The sequence below is a fragment of the Hyla sarda genome, chromosome 4 (genome assembly GCF_029499605.1).
Source record: "Hyla sarda isolate aHylSar1 chromosome 4, aHylSar1.hap1, whole genome shotgun sequence".
NCBI classification, from domain to species: domain Eukaryota; kingdom Metazoa; phylum Chordata; class Amphibia; order Anura; family Hylidae; genus Hyla; species Hyla sarda.
The window spans coordinates 48,587,019-48,603,504 of record NC_079192.1 but is presented as its reverse complement, the minus strand read 5'-3'; the positions used below and the strand labels follow the sequence as shown (position 1 = coordinate 48,603,504).

General features: G+C 44.0%; 2 protein-coding genes across 3 annotated transcripts in view; one reads left to right on the top strand and one right to left on the bottom strand.

The window, feature by feature from the left end:
- PGLYRP2 (peptidoglycan recognition protein 2) overlaps positions 1–16,486 on the bottom strand; it is a 99,311-nt gene that overhangs the window by 55,812 nt on the left and 27,013 nt on the right. The window lies entirely within an intron of this gene.
- The window catches only part of MCOLN1 (mucolipin TRP cation channel 1), a 36,461-nt gene that overhangs the window by 153 nt on the left and 19,822 nt on the right, over positions 1–16,486 (top strand). Inside the window, exons 1-4 of one of the 2 annotated variants that reach the window (XM_056570815.1) lie at positions 29–272; positions 10,267–10,463; positions 10,713–10,880; positions 16,375–16,486. The exon at positions 16,375–16,486 is cut by the window's right edge and continues 39 nt beyond it. In XM_056570815.1, coding sequence (XP_056426790.1) covers positions 200–272; positions 10,267–10,463; positions 10,713–10,880; positions 16,375–16,486 — 550 coding nt within the window. In that variant the 5' untranslated portion in view covers positions 29–199. Of the gene's footprint in view, positions 1–28; positions 273–10,266; positions 10,464–10,712; positions 10,881–16,374 lie in introns of those variants that run through there. The other variant, XM_056570816.1, reaches the window with a different exon arrangement.

The following is a 16,486-nucleotide window of genomic DNA, read 5'->3' as shown; positions in this document are numbered from 1 at the left end:
AACGCGATAGATGGGCGAGCGCGTCATAGGTGGGCGTTGCCGCTGTGTTTGTCACATGACCGGCTTAGTGCGGGTCAGCTGATAGAGATCTTAGACAGAGGGAGAACTCATGGGACGGAGGCTGCGGGGGATCCCGGATACTGAGCGCATCCTCCAGCAGATGACACGCACTCACCGGAGTGACACCCCGCGCTGAGACATGATGGCCGCGATGCGCAGGAGCCGCAGCCTCAGTGACAACCCCAAGCCCGGAGCGGTGGCGGCAGCGGCAGGTACTGCCCTCCATGGACCCCCCATAATGCAACAGTACGGCCCGGTGCAGCAGAGCGGAGTTTGTTGTGTTGCACCATTCATCTGTATTCAGCTGTGTAGTCGTAGGGTTGTATGGCTGCTCTGTTACATTGGGGAAATGCAGCACTGTAAACACAGCAGAGCAGAGTTGGCTATAGTGCACTGTTCTGCATTAGGCTGTATCCATAGTTACATTGTGCCCCTCTTTAGTTGGGCTCCTTTTGTTACATTGGGTTATACTGTGGAAATGCAGCACTGTATACCCAGGTGCGGCAGAGCTGAGTTTGCTATACAGCACCACTCATCTTCAACTATGTGTATAGTCATAGGGTTGTATATACTCTCCTATACTGTACTGTATTGGGTTATACTGTGGGAATGCAGAACTGTATGCCCAGGTGATGCAGAGCTGAGTTTGCTATCTTGCACTGCTCTGCATTTAGTTGTATTCCTAAGGTTGCATTGTCCCTCATTAATAGGACTGCTCAGTTACATTGGGTTATACTGTGCAAATGCAGCACTGTATACCCAGGTGCAGCAGAGCTGAATTTGCTATGCAGCACCACTCCTCCTTATTCAGCTATGCGTATAGTTATAGGGTTGTATATGCTCTCCTATATTGGGTTATACAGGGGAAATGCAGCACTGTAAACCTAGGCGCAGCAAAGCGGAGTTTGCTATGCTGCACCACTCATCTTGTAGGTCTGCTCTCCTATATTGGATTATACTGGGGAAATGTAGCACTGTATACGCAGGTGCGCAGAGCTGAGTTTGCTATGTTGCACTGCTCTGCATTCAGCTATATCCATAGGCTTGCGTTGCGTTGTAAACCCTCTCTGGTGGATCTGCTCTGTTACTGTGTTATACCCAGCCTGAGGCTTATAGAAACCTGTATGTTGTAGCGCCCCATGGAGGAAGCCTATGTTGTAGCGCCCCATGGAGGAAGCCTATGTTGTAGCGCCCCATGGAGGAAGCCTATGTTGTAGCGCCCCATGGAGGAAGCCTATGTTGTAGCGCCCCATGGAGGAAGCCTATGTTGTAGCGCCCCATGGAGGAAGCCTATGTTGTAGCGCCCCATGGTGGAAGCCTAGGGTAGTGCCTGGTCCCTATAAATGCTGGGAGTTGTAGTTTTGCAACAGCTGGATCCCAGAGAGTAGTAGTATTGTTGCCATGTCTAATATCACCGCCCCCTGGGACATCATCTAGCTGAGTCCCCTAAGGCCGTGTTCACACAGGTTGGATTTAATCCTCAAAATAAGCATCACAATCTGACCTCAATTATCCCCCCTTGTATGTTAATTAGGGCTTTCCACATCCCCATTCACTCCATGCAGTGTTAATTGACGAGTCACTTATTTTGGTATGTGACTAATAGGGCTAAACCTTGTAGGGCAGGTCTGTAGTGTGAACATGACCCGAGGACAAATTTGTAGGAAACTTAAGAGCCAAAAAAGAAAGACCAGCTTATTTATATTATATATATATATATATATATATATATATATATATATATATATATATATATATATATGTGTATATATATGTATATATATGTATATATATGTGTGTATATATATATATATATATATATATATATATATATATATATAAATATAAATAAATATAATATAATTTTTTTTTCCAGCTTTTGTGCAGTGAGTTTGTAGGTTTTTACCCGTACCGCTTGTGCATGGTATTAACTGTTGTACTTAAAGGGGTACTCCACTGGAAAACACTTATAAATCAACTGGTGCCAGAAAGTTAAACAGATTGGTAAATTACTTCTATTAGAAAATCTTAATCCTTCCAGTACTTACCAGGAAGTTCTTCTCTTTTTGAATGTCCTTTCTATCTGACCCCAGTGCTCTCTGCTGACACCTCTGTCCATATCGGGAACTGTCCAGAGCAGGAGAGGTTTGCTATGGGCATTTGCTCCTACTCTGGACAGTTCCTAAAATGCACAGAGGTCTCAGCAGAGAGCACTGTGGTCAGACAGAAAGGAAATTCAAAAAGAAAAGAACTTCCTCTGTAGTATACAGCAGCTGATAAGTACTGGAAGGATAAAGATTTTTTAATTGAAGTAATTTACAAATCTGTTTAACTTTCTGGCACCAGTTGATTTAAAAAAAAAAAAAATTTTTTTGGCTTGACTTCGGTTCTTTCATAGAGATATATGGAAGAAGCTTTCCCCTCCCCTGGCCAATCTAAAACGTATCCCCCTAGCCTGTGGATTCGGGATAGGTTTTTGAGATAGAATATCCTTTTTAAATAGTTAAATGTAAGGCATATGTGATGGGCGTTCTATTGCTCACGGCCTACACAAAGTCCTAGTACAGGACCCGGGCTCGCTGGAGAACTGATCTTCACCACACCAAAACATCACATTGTGGCATTTAAACAGTTAAAGGGGTTGTGCAGGGATAGAAATAAAACTAATTTATTCAACTAAAAAACAAAACAGCACCACCCCGTGTGGTATATCTGCTCAGGCTGTCAGGGCATGCTGGGGGTTGTAGTTTTGCAACAGCTGGAGGCACCCTGGTTGTGAATCACTGGCCTATGGGGTTGTCACAGTCCCCTTCCATAGATTTGCATTGAGGGGGTGTGATGTCATGAGGGGGCGGGGCTGTGACGTCACGAACTCCCGGCGCCAGCATTGGGAACAGTTGGTTTCAAACGCTGAGCAGCGGAGTACCCCTGGTGCCAGAAAGTTAAACAGATTTGTAAATTATTTCTATTAAAAAAATCTTAATCCTTCCAGTACTTATTAGCTGCTGAATACTACAGAGGAAATTATTTTCTTTTTGGAACACAGAGCTCTCTGCTGAATCATGAGCACAGTGCTCTCTGCTGACATCTCTGTCCATTTTAAGAACTGTCCGGAGTAGGAAAAAATCCCCATAGCAAACATATGCTGCTCTGGAGTTCCTAAAATGGACAGAGATGTCACCAGAGAGCACTGTTCTCATGATTCAGCAGAGAGCTCTGTGTTCCAAAAAAGAAAATAATTTCCTCTGTAGTATTCAGCAGCTAATAAGTACTGGAAGGATTAAGATTTTTAATAGAAGTAATTTACAAATCTGTTTAACTTTCTGGCACCAGTTGATTAAAAAAAGGGGGGAAATAGTTTTCCACTGGAGTACCCTTTGTAACTTTAAGGCAGTTCTGCTCTGGCGGCAGGATATGTTTACATTTTTGTTGCCCGAGTCTACAGCGATCAGGATACGGATTTGGCGCAGGTCCCATAGGCTTTCATGGGTCTTCTGCCAAATCCATATCCTGCATAGTGCTGACAATAGTATAAACCAGCATTAGGAGGAATACCTGTACTTGCTGTTTTATTTTTATCCCATAATAAAATGTATTCAATTTAAAATCTTCTTACGACAAAACCTGAATGCGCACAGAACGGTTAGGCGGCAGATTCCTTCCTTATCCCCATGACGGGGGTTTTCTTGATCTTTTTTTGGTCCTGGTCACATTCTGTATTAGAGGAATGGATCCAGAATTCTGGTTTTAGTTCATTGGGAAAAATGTTTCAAGACTGAAAAAGGTAGAAAAGTGGACTCTGTGAATATGCCATGTCCCAAGAATAAAAGTTATCCCCTATCCTGGGAGTAGGGGATAACTAGCTGATCAGGGGGTGTCTGACCTCTGATTACGAGAATGAAGTTATCCCCCAAGTTAATGGAAGGTAAGTTGTCCCACCAAGTGAATGGCATCCCAGCATACATGTGCCGACTTGCTTGGCTCTCCATTCATACTTTGTGGGCATCTGAATATAGGGACCCCACTCATCACAAGAACTGAGGTCGGTGGTCTCTCATGCATGCTCAGCCTTCACTCCATTCATTCTCTATGGGACTTCTGGACATTGCCTAGCACATATGTTTCCAATGTCCCATAGGCAGTGAATGAAGCGATATCCAGGCATGCATGCTGCTTCCTAATTCTCAGGATTGGAGGGGACTCCAGAGTTCAGACCCCCCTCCCCCCCCGATCAGCTAGGGCTTGGGATAACCTCTTTAGGCTATATAAAGCTGGCCATATACATAAGGTAGTCGTTGGCCAAATGCTTACCTATTGACCACCATCTTCATCACGTTATACTTGACTCCTCACATGGACATGAGAAGTTGTGACCTGTGTATCAGAAAAGTATTTCTAGGGTACTGTGAGTCCTGGATTAGGGACACCCCCTGTACACCCTCTGTACTCTGCTGCTTTTTTCCATGATGTAGTATTAGTGTATCTTTTGTTTTCTGGACTCACAAGGGAAGGAGCACGAGGTGGGCTACGAGTCTCTGCCATCAGAACATGGCCTCGGGGGTCCTAATATATGTGAGGATGAAGCCGCCCTTTTATCTTCCACTAGAATCTGAATATGATTTGTAGTGTTTATTAAGAGAGATTGGATTATAACACAGTAAATCCTTTAACCCCTTAATGAACATCATTTTTGGCCTTCACGACTTAACAATTTTTCATCTTCTCTGCATCCCAATTTTTTTTATTTTATAACATTATTATTTATTATTCAAAAATATATATAATTTTTTATTTTACTACCCCAGGAAGGAGTTGTATGACTATTTTGGGCTCCATATAAATAATTTACATCAGTATTCCCATATGGTGTATCCACAGGATATAGGCCATATGTTTTCTAGTTGTGAGTTCCGCCTCTGAGACCTGCATCTATCTAAAGACTGAAGGCACCATGTCTGCTGGGAGTGGTTGGGATTCTGAAAATAGCCGAGCTGTTTTACATGTCTTTTCTGTAACTCCTGTCATGGATAATGGAAGTTGTAGAACCACAAGCGACGCTGTTTACGTAACTTCGGAGTTACATAAGGTCCTACACTGTTTACACAACTCCTGTTAAATTCAATGGTTGTCAGGAAATTGCATAAAAGAGCCGACTTAGTGTTTTCTGATTTGATACATCTAGTCTCCAGACCATACATCTCTGACGTCCCTGTACCGCCCCTCATCTAGTCTCCAGTCCATATGTCCCCTCCATACATCTCTGACATCCCTGTACCGCCCCTCATCTAGTCTCCAGACCATACATCTGACATCCCTGTACTGCCCCTCATCTAGTCTCCAGTCCATATGTCCCCTCCATACGTCTCTGACCTGATGCCCCTATACCTCTCCTCATCTAGTGTCCGGTCCACATGTCCCATCCATATGTCTCTGACCTGATGTCCCTATACCTCCCCTCATCTAGTCTCCAGTACACGTCCCCTCCATACGTCTCTGACCTGATGTCACTATACCTCTCCTCATCTAGTCTCCAGTACACGTCCCCTCCATACGTCTCTGACCTGATGTCACTATACCTCTCCTCATCTAGTCTCCAGTACACGTCCCCTCCATACGTCTCTGACCTGATGTCCCTATACCGCCCTCATCTAGTCTCCAGTCCACATGTCCCCTCCATACGTCTCTGACCTGATGTCAGTATACCTCTCCTCATCTAGTCTCCAGTACACGTCCCCTCCATACGTCTCTGACCTGATGTCCCTATACTGCCCTCATCTAGTCTCCAGTCCACGTCCCCTCCATACTTCTCTGACCTGATGTCCCTATACCTCCCCTCATCTAGTCTCCAGTCCACATGTCCCCTCCATACGTCTCTGACCTGATGTCCCTATACCTCTCCTCATCTAGTCTCCAGTCCACGTCCCCTCCATACATCTCTGACCTGATCTTCTGATACCTTCCCATTTGGTGATCTCTGTTCCTCACAACCTACTGTGTCCCGTCCTCTTGTTCGCTCCTTACAAGATTTCTCCTGTGCTTCCCCCATACTCTAGAACTTATCGCAACACATCAAACTTTCATCCGAAATCAACTTGAAAAGCCTTAAACCTACCATAACGCTGACACCACTATACGACCATATAAACAACCTCCACCTACTGTCTCCTTCCCTTATAGACCAGTATCCCTTACTGCTCTTCTTGTAGCAGCCTGTCATCTGTCTACACCAGTGTTTCCCAACCAGTGTGCCTCCAGCTGTTGCAAAACTACAACTCCCAGCATGCCCGGACAGCCGAAGGCTGTCCGGGCATGCTGGGAGTTGTAGTTTTGCAACAGCTGGAGGCACACTGGTTGGGAAACACTGGTGTATATGTTATGTACTTGGATCCTCTTTTCATATGTACAGTGCATTATGATACTGAGGGTAATAGTCTGAAGCCACTGGGGGCCATATTGTGGTGGTGACTAGTGTGTTATGTGGCGGAGGTTTCTGGTCACTGGGACAATTACATATAATTACAGGACACATTCTATACTTTAAGTGATGTCCTCATAGGCGGTGACCATGTCTTGTGTTCTGGATTCCTTCAATCCTTTTCACGGTGACGCGAATGATGAGTCGGCACGTTCTTGTCAGTATATGTTCTAGTCAGGTGCTTCCCTATTGCGGTTTACACTAGAGATATATAGTAATTTGTATCATAAGGCGTATACTATACACTAGAGATAAGTGAACTTACAGTAAATTTGATTCGTCACGAACTTCTCGGCTCGGCAGTTGATGACTTTTCCTGCGTAAATTAGTTCAGCTTTCCGGTGCTCCGGTGGGCTGGAAAAGGTGGATACAGTCCTAGGAAAGTGTCTCCTAGGACTGTATCCACCTTTTCCAGCCCACGGGAGCACCGGAAAGCTGAACTCATTTACGCAGGAAAAGTCATCAACTGCCGAGCCGAGAAGTTCGTGACGAATCAAATTTACTGTAAGTTCGCTCATCTCTATTATACACATAGCAAAGGTCACAGGAGGAATTTCTGCAAACAGACTTAATTTTCTAGATCTTTAACCATCAGCAACTTTGAGGTTTTGGTTTATTGCTTGTCCCTGATCTTTTTGTTTCTGTGGTGGTGTGACAGTAGCTTATTTCCCATGTGAACAAAATATGCACGCTCAGCCAAAGTTAAAGGAGTACTCTCGGTGGAATTATTATTATTTTTTTTAATCAACTGGTGTCAGAAAGTTAAACAGATTTGTAAATTACTTCTATTAAATAATCTTAATCCTTCCAGTACTTATCAGCTGCTGTTTGCTACATAGGAAGTTGAGTTGTTCTTTTCTGTCTGACCACAGTGCTCTCTGCTGACACCTCTTTCCAGTGTCAAGAACTGTCCAGAGTAGGAGTAAATCCCCATAGCAAACCTTTCCTTCTCTGGACAGTTCCTGACATAGACAGAGGTGTCAGCAGAGAGCACCGTGGTCAGACGTAAAAGAACTCAACTTCCTGTGGAGCATACAGCAGCTAAGTACTGGAAGGATTAATTATTTTTTTTTTAAATAGAAGTAATTTGCAAATCTGTAACTTTCTGTCACTAGTTGATTTGAATTTTTTTTTTCCTCCAGAGTACCCCTTTAAGTGTGCAACTGTAATGAATAACTTAACCCCTTTAAGAACACAGCCAATTAAAAAAAAATGTTTTCCCTCCATAACTCTTTTATTTTTCCATTCACAGACCCATATGAGGGCTTGTTTTTTGCATGACCTCTTGCACTTTGTAATGTCATCACTAATTTTACCCTAAAATGTATGGTAAACCCAAAAAATTTTTTTTCAAATATGGGGGGCGGGGGTGTTTCGCGTGGGGTCCGTGACTGCTGACAGCCACCGGGAATAAAGCAAGCTCAGCTCCTGCGCTCGTGTCACAGCCTCGCTGTTAATGTATGGCGCTGTGCGCTAAGTGACTCTATGCAGCGCTGTACATTTACGGCATATGTCCTTAAAGAAAAACTCATCTTGCTCCCCCCGCACTAACCAGCGGCACTGGCTGGTAGTGCGGGGGACGCTGATCAGTTTGATGCCTACCGTGCCCGGATCCGTTCGGCCGAAATCTTAGTTTTTCCGTATATGCTAATTAGGGGCTAACTGGCACAGGCGGGGTTACTGGCACTCGGATGTCAGTGCCGCTCATGCCCCCCAGCTCATCAATGGTCCTCCCCTCCCTGCGCCTCTCCCTCTTCTCCCCGCTCTGTAATGAAGAGGGAGGGGAGGAATATTGATGAGCTGGGCGGCACTGTGGGTGAGCGGCGCTGACATCAGAGTGCCAGTAACCCCGCCTGTGCCAGTTAGCACCTAATTAGCATATATGGAAAAACGAAGATTTCGGCCAAACGGCGGGGCGGATCCCGGCATGGTAGGCATCAAACTGATCAGTGTCCCCGCACTACCAGCCAGTACTGCTGGTTAGTGCGGGGGGAGCAAGCTGACCTTTTTCTTTTTAAGGGGTTGATGAACGGCCACACTGGGTCTGTCCCAGAGCAGGGTGGCAAGAGGCAGTATCAAAACAAAGTGTGCAAATGCTTACAAACTGACCATATCAGAGGTCATATCACACATACGTTTATTTTATTTAATTTTTTTTGTCACCTAATGCGACTGTATCCAGTGGAGCTTTTCCCATTTCCCAGCTGGGTTTCCATGTTTTTTCCCACTTCATGTATCACGTTGTTTATTGGTCTGGTATCTGGAATTGAATCCAGCTTCATTGTTTTTGCTTATATTCCACTCTCCATTCCCTGCACATTGCTTTACACGTCCTGAAAGGCCAATATCAATGGCCCATTGTTCTGTCCTGACCCACTTCTGACCTGCCCCTCAGTCTGGCTCTCCCTCTTCTTTAGTCTTTTTGTCTAGAACATTTGTACGTTTATTTACTCCCAAATCCAGAACTATAATACAGATCAGGTTATAGATGTTATGAGAAAAGCATTCATCTCATGGTCTTTGGCACCCAGCGTCCCAAGCAATAAGCATGTTTTTGGCTGAGATAAGCGGCAATCTGATGTCTCTGAAGCTGTCCGGTGAAAATGGGGGGGAAAATAAACAATTTTCTAACTTTTTGTAATTTTTTTTTCTTTCTTTCTGTAAACAGATCCTAGGTAGAGCTATGTGTCTCCATGGTAACGGACTGCAAATGATTCCTATGTGGTCTGATTATTTAGTCATGCTCCTTACTTTTTTTGCTCTTTAAGTAAAATTTAAGTTGAGTAGGGCCCCAAAAAAAGGTGACTATCAAGTCAGATTAAAAGGGTACTCCGCTGCCCTAGCATTCGGAACATTTTTTTCCGAAAGCTGGAAGCGGGCGGCGGGTGTCATGAGGTCACAGCCACACCCTTCGTGATGTCACTCCACGCCCCCCCAATGAAAGTCTGAGATGTCACGCCCCTTCTCATAGACTTGCATTGAGGGGGCGTGGCATGACATCACGAGGGGATTGGCCATGACCTCATGACACCTGCCACCCACTCCCAGCATTCTACCCGAATGCCAAGTGCTACACAGAGATCATGAGGATAGGGGATAAGATGTCTAGGGGCCGAGTACCCCTTTAAAGGGGTTATCCAGGAAAAAACTTTTTTTCTTTGTATTAACTGGCTCCAGAAGTTAAACAGATTTGTAAATCTTAAACCTTTCAGTACTTATGAGCTGCTGAAGTTGAGTTGTTCTCTTCTGTCTAAGTGCTCTCTGATGACACTTGTCTCGGGAGTAGAAACAAATCCCCATAGCAAACCTCTTCTACTTTGTGCAGTTCCCGAGACAAGCAGAGATGTCAGCAGAGAGCACTGTTGCCAGACAGAAAAGAACAACTCAACTTCAGCAGCTGATAATTATTGGAAGGATTAAGATTTTTTTTAATAGAAGTAATTTACAAATCTCTTTAACTTTCTGGAGTCAGTTGATCTAAAATAAAAAGAGAATTTTTTTTATTTATTTATTTATTTTTCATGGAATACCCCTTAAAGTTTGTAGTCTATGACCATAGGAGGCAAAGATCTGCAGACTCAAAATGGTAGGTGTACATGGTTACATCAGAAACTTGTGCATTGATGCTTTACCTTTTTTCCTCAGAATAAACCCCTTCCCCCAACCACTGTATACAATTTAGCATTTTCTGCCTGTCCATGGTTATTACAGTCTCCCATTCTGTTTTGTAGCTGAGCGCCAGCACCTCCTGTCTCAATCGCCCTGCTATGGCTCCAGGTTGTGTGAAGGATCCAGCCCGGAGGAGGTGCAGCTCCGGAGGCGGCTGAAGTATTTCTTCATGAGCCCTTGTGACAAGTACAGAGCCAAGGGGAGGAAGCCTTACAAGTTGGCCCTGCAGCTTATCAAGATCATGTTGGTCACCGTTCAGGTATTGTTACCCTAACGCCTCCTGTCATGTCCTTATCACCCGTCAGCCTGTAAAGTACGTCGGTGACCTTATCAGTGATGGCCAGTGTCTACCCGCAGTGAGCTGAGGCAGCTAGTACCCATGGTGGATGAACCCAGATTGTAGGTGCATAGTGTAGATATGGAGCAGTCTGCGTTGTACTCCTGCTGTGTATGATAAGACATGGCTGCCGCCTGTCCTCGTCCCTCATGACTCTCCTATCTCCTGCAGCTCATCCTGTTTGGTCTCAGTAATCAGATGGTCGTACAGTTCAGGGAGGAGAACACTGTGGCCTTTAAACATCTCTTCCTGAAGGATTACACGGACGATTCGGATAAGACCTACTCCGTCTACACCCAGAGCGATGTCTACGAGCACCTCTACTATGCAGTGGAGCAGGTGAGGAAATATTGGATACTGGGGGAGATTTATCAAATCCTGTCCAGAGGAAAAGTTGCCATAGCTACCAATCAGATCGCTTCTTTCATTTTTCAGAGGCCTTTTCAAAAATGAAAGAAGCTATCTGGTTGCTAGGGGCAACTCAGCAACTTTTCCTCGGGACAGGTTTTGTTAAATCTCCCCCACTATGTATTATCTGAGCACCACATTTTGTGGACTGTATACAGCATTGTTGTCTTGACACTGTCAGCAACCTAAAAACTGTCAGGCTACTTTCACACTGCCGTTATGGCACAGCAGTGTGATGGGTGTCAGGGGAGCCGGGGAGAATAGCGGGAGAAAAAATTACTGCAAAAGCGGTCTTTCTCCCACTATTCTCGTAAAAAATCTCTAATCCTGATCATGTACATATAATTTTCATGTGTCTAGGACCTATATATCCCTAACAAATAGCGTTTATATGTATCTCCCTTGCTTTTTGGCCTTTCCTTATTGTAGGGGCGTGTCCGTCTCTCTCCCTCACTGTGATGACTCAGCTGCTCTGAATCTGGGAGCCTGGCAGTCTTCAAATCACTGCACAGTAGTTTTATTCATACATTTTCTACCTGTTCCTTGTAAAGCTGGATGCTATTCAACAAAGCTGTCACTATGTGTCATTCAGCTTTCACAAACTGCTGAATGTTTGATCAGCTTCTTTGTCATTCAGGAGTGAGAGAAAGCTTTGGCAGTTCAAGCATGCCTGGAGTTGTAGTTTTGCAACAGCTGGAGCTGCAGTGTTTGTAAAGCACTGTGTTAGAGCAATGTTGCCTTATAACTCCCAGTATGCCCACACATCCTTTGTCTGTAGTTTTGCAAGAGCTGGAGGCACACAGTTGGAAAATACACAGCTTAACCCCTTAACGACGCAGGACGTAAATGTACGTCCTGGAGAGGTGGTACTTAATGCACCAGGACGTACATTTAAGTCCTAAGCATAACTGCGAGCATCGGCGCGATGCCCGGATCATGTGCGGCAGGTCCTGTTTGCCGATCGCAGCCAGGGACCCCCCGGTAATGGCGGACATCCTTGACATATTTGGTATCGCCGCATGCGTAAATACCGTATATGCTCGAGTATAAGCCGACCCGAGTATAAGCAGAGACCCCTAATTTCAACCCAAAATCCCAGGAAAAATTATTTACTCGAGTATAAGCCTAGGGTGGGAAACACATCATCCCCCCTGTCATCATCCAGACCCCCGTCATTAACATCCTCATCACCGCCTGCCATCATCCAGACCCTCATCATAATCACCTGTCATTATCCCCTTGTCATCATCCCACACCCCCCCCTTCATCATCCCCTTGTCATCATCCCACACCCCCCCTTCATCATCCCCTTGTCATCATCCCACCCCCCCCCCCCTTCATCATCCTCTTGTCATCATCCGCCCGCAGTGGTCTTCAACCTGCGGACCTCCAGAGGTTTCAAAACTACAACTCCCAGCAAGCCCGGGCAGCCATCGGCTGTCCGGGCTTGCTGGGAGTTGTAGTTTTGAAACCTCCGTAGGTCCGCAGGTTGAAGACCACTGCGGCCTTCGACATCATCCAGCCCCCTCTCGCCCCCCCTTTAGTTCTGTACAGTACTCGCCTCAGCTCGGCGCTGGTCCGGTGCTGCAGGACTGTCCGGTGGGGAGGTCGTCCGGTGGGATAGTGGTTCCGGGCTGCTATCTTCACTGGGGGCGCCTCTTCTCCGCGCTGCGGGCCCAGAATAGAGGCGTTGCCTGGACGATGACGCAGAAGTACGTTGGCAATGAACGTACCTCTGCGTCGTTGTCAAGGCAACGTGACTATTCTGGGGCCGGGCCCGAAGCGCTTAGAAGAGGCCTCCCCGGTGAAGATAGCAGCCCGGAACCACTATCCCACCGGACGACCTCCTCACCGGACAGTCCTGCAGCACCGGACAAGCGCCGAGCGGAGGTGAGTACTGTACAGAACTAAAGGGGGTGAGAGGGGGCTGGATGATGTCGAAGGCCGCAGTGGTCTTCAACCTGCGGACCTCCGGAGGTTTCAAAACTACAACTCCCAGCAAGCCCGGACAGCCGATGGCTGCCCGGGCTTGCTGGGAGTTGTAGTTTTGAAACCTCTGGAGGTCCGCAGGTTGAAGACCACTGCGGGTGGAGAGTTCACTCGAGTATAAGCCGAGGGGGGGTGTCTTCAGCACGAAAAATCGTGCTGAAAAACTCGGCTTATATTCGAGTATATACGGTATCTGAACTATTTAAAATAAAATGTTAATGATACCGTACGGTGAACGACGTGAACATAAAAAAAATATATATATAAATAGCTGCTTTTTTAAAACATTTTATTCCAAATTTTTTTAATAAAAAATGGATTAAAAGTTTAATATAAGCAAATATGATATCAATAAAAAGTACAGATCATGGCACAAAAAATGAGCCCTCATACTGCCGCTTATACGGAAAAATGAAAAAGTTACAGGTCTTAAATGGGGGGGATTTTAAACGTACTAATTTGGTTAAAAAGTTTCTTTTTTTTTGTTTTTTTTAAGCGCAACAACAATAATAGAAAAGTATGTCATCATGGGTATCATTTTAATCGTATTGACCCAAAGAATAAAGAACACAGTTCATTTTTACCGTAAATTGTACAGCGTGAAAACGAAACCTTCCAAAATTAGCAAAATTGCGGTTTTCTTTTTCATTTCCCCACACAAATAGTATTTTTTTTTTTGGTTGCGCCATACATTTTATGGTAAAGTGAGTGATGGCATTACAACGGACAACTGGTCGCACAGAAAACAAGCCCTCATACTAGACTGTTGATGAAAATATAAAAGTTATGATTTTTTGAAGGCGAGGAGGAAAAAAACCGAAAACTTAAATGGGCTGAGTCCTTAAGGGGTTAAACAAAGTTTTACAAAGACTTTACCCCCAGCTGTTGTAAAACTACAACTCCCATCATGGGAGTTGTAGTTTAGGAACAGCTGAAGGCTGTAGTGGTGCAATGGTGATCTCCTATACTGGATACACACATGCTTTACAGCCGGAATCCAGTATTCTGCAAAATACAGAGTAGTCTGGCTGCAAAAAGATAAATGAAAATAGCCGCCACTAGGGGTCATCTTTAAATTATTTTTTTTTTTAAGTAAAATTTCAAATTATTTTTTTTTTTAATAAGATGACTTTTTTTTAAATATACATTTATCAGTAGTACTTGTCGGGGGTTAATAACTCATTTATGAATGATGGTCAACAAAAAAAATGAAAAATATTATGACCATTATGAATTGCCCTAAATATACAAACAATGCAATTCACGATATATGGGCCTGACTATTTTCCCAGATATGAGTTGTTTGAAGTAGTGGTAGAAGTAACTTTTGCAATATAATAACATAACACAGTTATTATAAAAATATGTACATTTATTGGTTACAATTGATTAAACATTAAAGAGTAATAAAAACAGACTGTAATATCAATAAAATGAGAGAATATCAATGACTTCATGTCAGATATAAATCAATGATGTATTAGGAAGTTATTTCAAAAGATTAAACTTATTCACAGAAGTAGGTTAGTTCAGATATCAATATATTACTTTAGAGATCATCACATCAAATGGGCATTTTACGTGTATAAAATGGGAGTAAACCCGGCCCAGTTCGAACCACGACTATCTCTGGTAAGATACGGTATTAAATATATAATTTATTGTACGCTGCTAATTAGGAAGACTTAAATTACGTTTCCTCGTGGCAATTATGTTATGTGAGGGAGCAGAGTAGGATCCCAACAGACTACCGTATAGACTAGAGTATAAGCCGAGGCCCCTAATTTCACCCCCAAAACACAGGAGTCGTTATTGACTCGACTATAAGCCTAGTGTGGGAAATACATCATCCAGACCCCCGTCTGAAGTATTTCTCACAGAAAAGGATTGCAGTAACACGTTTTGCTATACATGTTTATTCCCTTTGTGTGTATTGGAATTAAACAAAAAAGGGAGGAAAAAACTAATAATTTTACATAATGTCACACCAAACTCTAAAAATGGGCTGGACAAAATTGGCACCCATAACCCAATATTTGGTTGCACACCCTTTGAAAAAATAACTGAAATCAGTCACTTCCTATAACCATCAATAAGCTTCTTACACCTCTCAGTCGGAATGTTGGACCACTCTTCCTTTGCAAACTGCTCCAGGTCTCTCTTATTGGAAGGCGCCTTTTCCCAACAGCAATTTTAAGATGTTCAATGGGATTTAGATCTGGACTCATTGCTGCCACTTCAGAACTCTCCAGCACTATGTTGCCATCCATTTCTTGGTGCTTTTTGACGTGTGTTTGGGGTCATTGTTCTGTATGAAGACCCAAGATCTCGGACGCAAACCCAGCTTTCTGACACTGGGCTGTACAGTGCGACCCAAAATCCATTGGTAATCCTCAGATTTCATGATGCCTTGCACACATTCAAGGCCCCCAGTGCCAGAGGCAGCAAAACAACCCTAAATCATAATTGAACCTCCACCATATTTCACTGTAGGTACTGTGTTCTTTTCTTTGTAGGCCACATTCTGTTTTCGGTAAACAGTAGAATGATGTGCTGTACCAAAAAGCTCTATCTTGGTCTCGCCTGTACACAAGACATTTTCCCAGAAGGATTTTGGCTTACTCAAGTTCATTTTGGCAAAATGTAGGCTTGCTTTTATATGTCTGTGTCAGCAGTGGGGTCCTCCTGGGTCTCCTGCCATAGAGTTTCATTTCATTTAAATGTTGACGGATAGTTCGCATGGACACTGATGCTCCCTGAGCCGGCAGGACAACTTGAATATCTTAGGAACTTGTTTGGGGCTGCTTATCCACCATCTGGACTATCCTGCGTTGACACCTTTTATCAATTTTTCTCTTACGCCCAGGGAGATTAGCTACAGTGCCATGGGTAGCAAACTTCTTGATAATGTTGCGCACTGTGGACAAAGGCAAATCTAGATCTCTGAAGATGGACTTGTAACCTTGAGATTGTTGATATTTTTCCACAATTTTGGTTCTCAAGTCCTCAGACAGTTCTCCTCTCCTCTTTCTGTTGTCCATGCTTAGTGTGGCACACACAAGTGAACTTCTCTCCTTTTTATCTGCTTTCAGGTGTGATTTTTATATTGCCCACACCTGTTACTTGCCCCAAGTGAGTTTAAAGGAGCATCATATGCTTGAAACAATCTTATTTTTCCACAATTTTGAAAGGGTGCCAATTTTGTCCGGCCCATTTTTGGAGTTTGGTGACATTATGTCCAATTTGCTTTTTTCCTCCCTTTTTTGGTTTAATTCCAATACACACAAAGGGAATAAACATGTGTATAGCAAAACATGTGTTACTGCAATCCTTTACTGTGAGAAATACTTCATTTTCTTGAAACATTTCAGGGGTGCCAACATTTACGGCCATGACTGTACATGCTTACTTCTGTTTTTTTTTCTTTTTGCTTCAGTATATCTCTTTACCAAACCAAACCACCGCTCGCTATGCTTACACGCGTCCCGCCAACCAGTCGGCGCTCTCGGTGTGTCAGCAATATTACCGCAAAGGCCACATCGATCCTG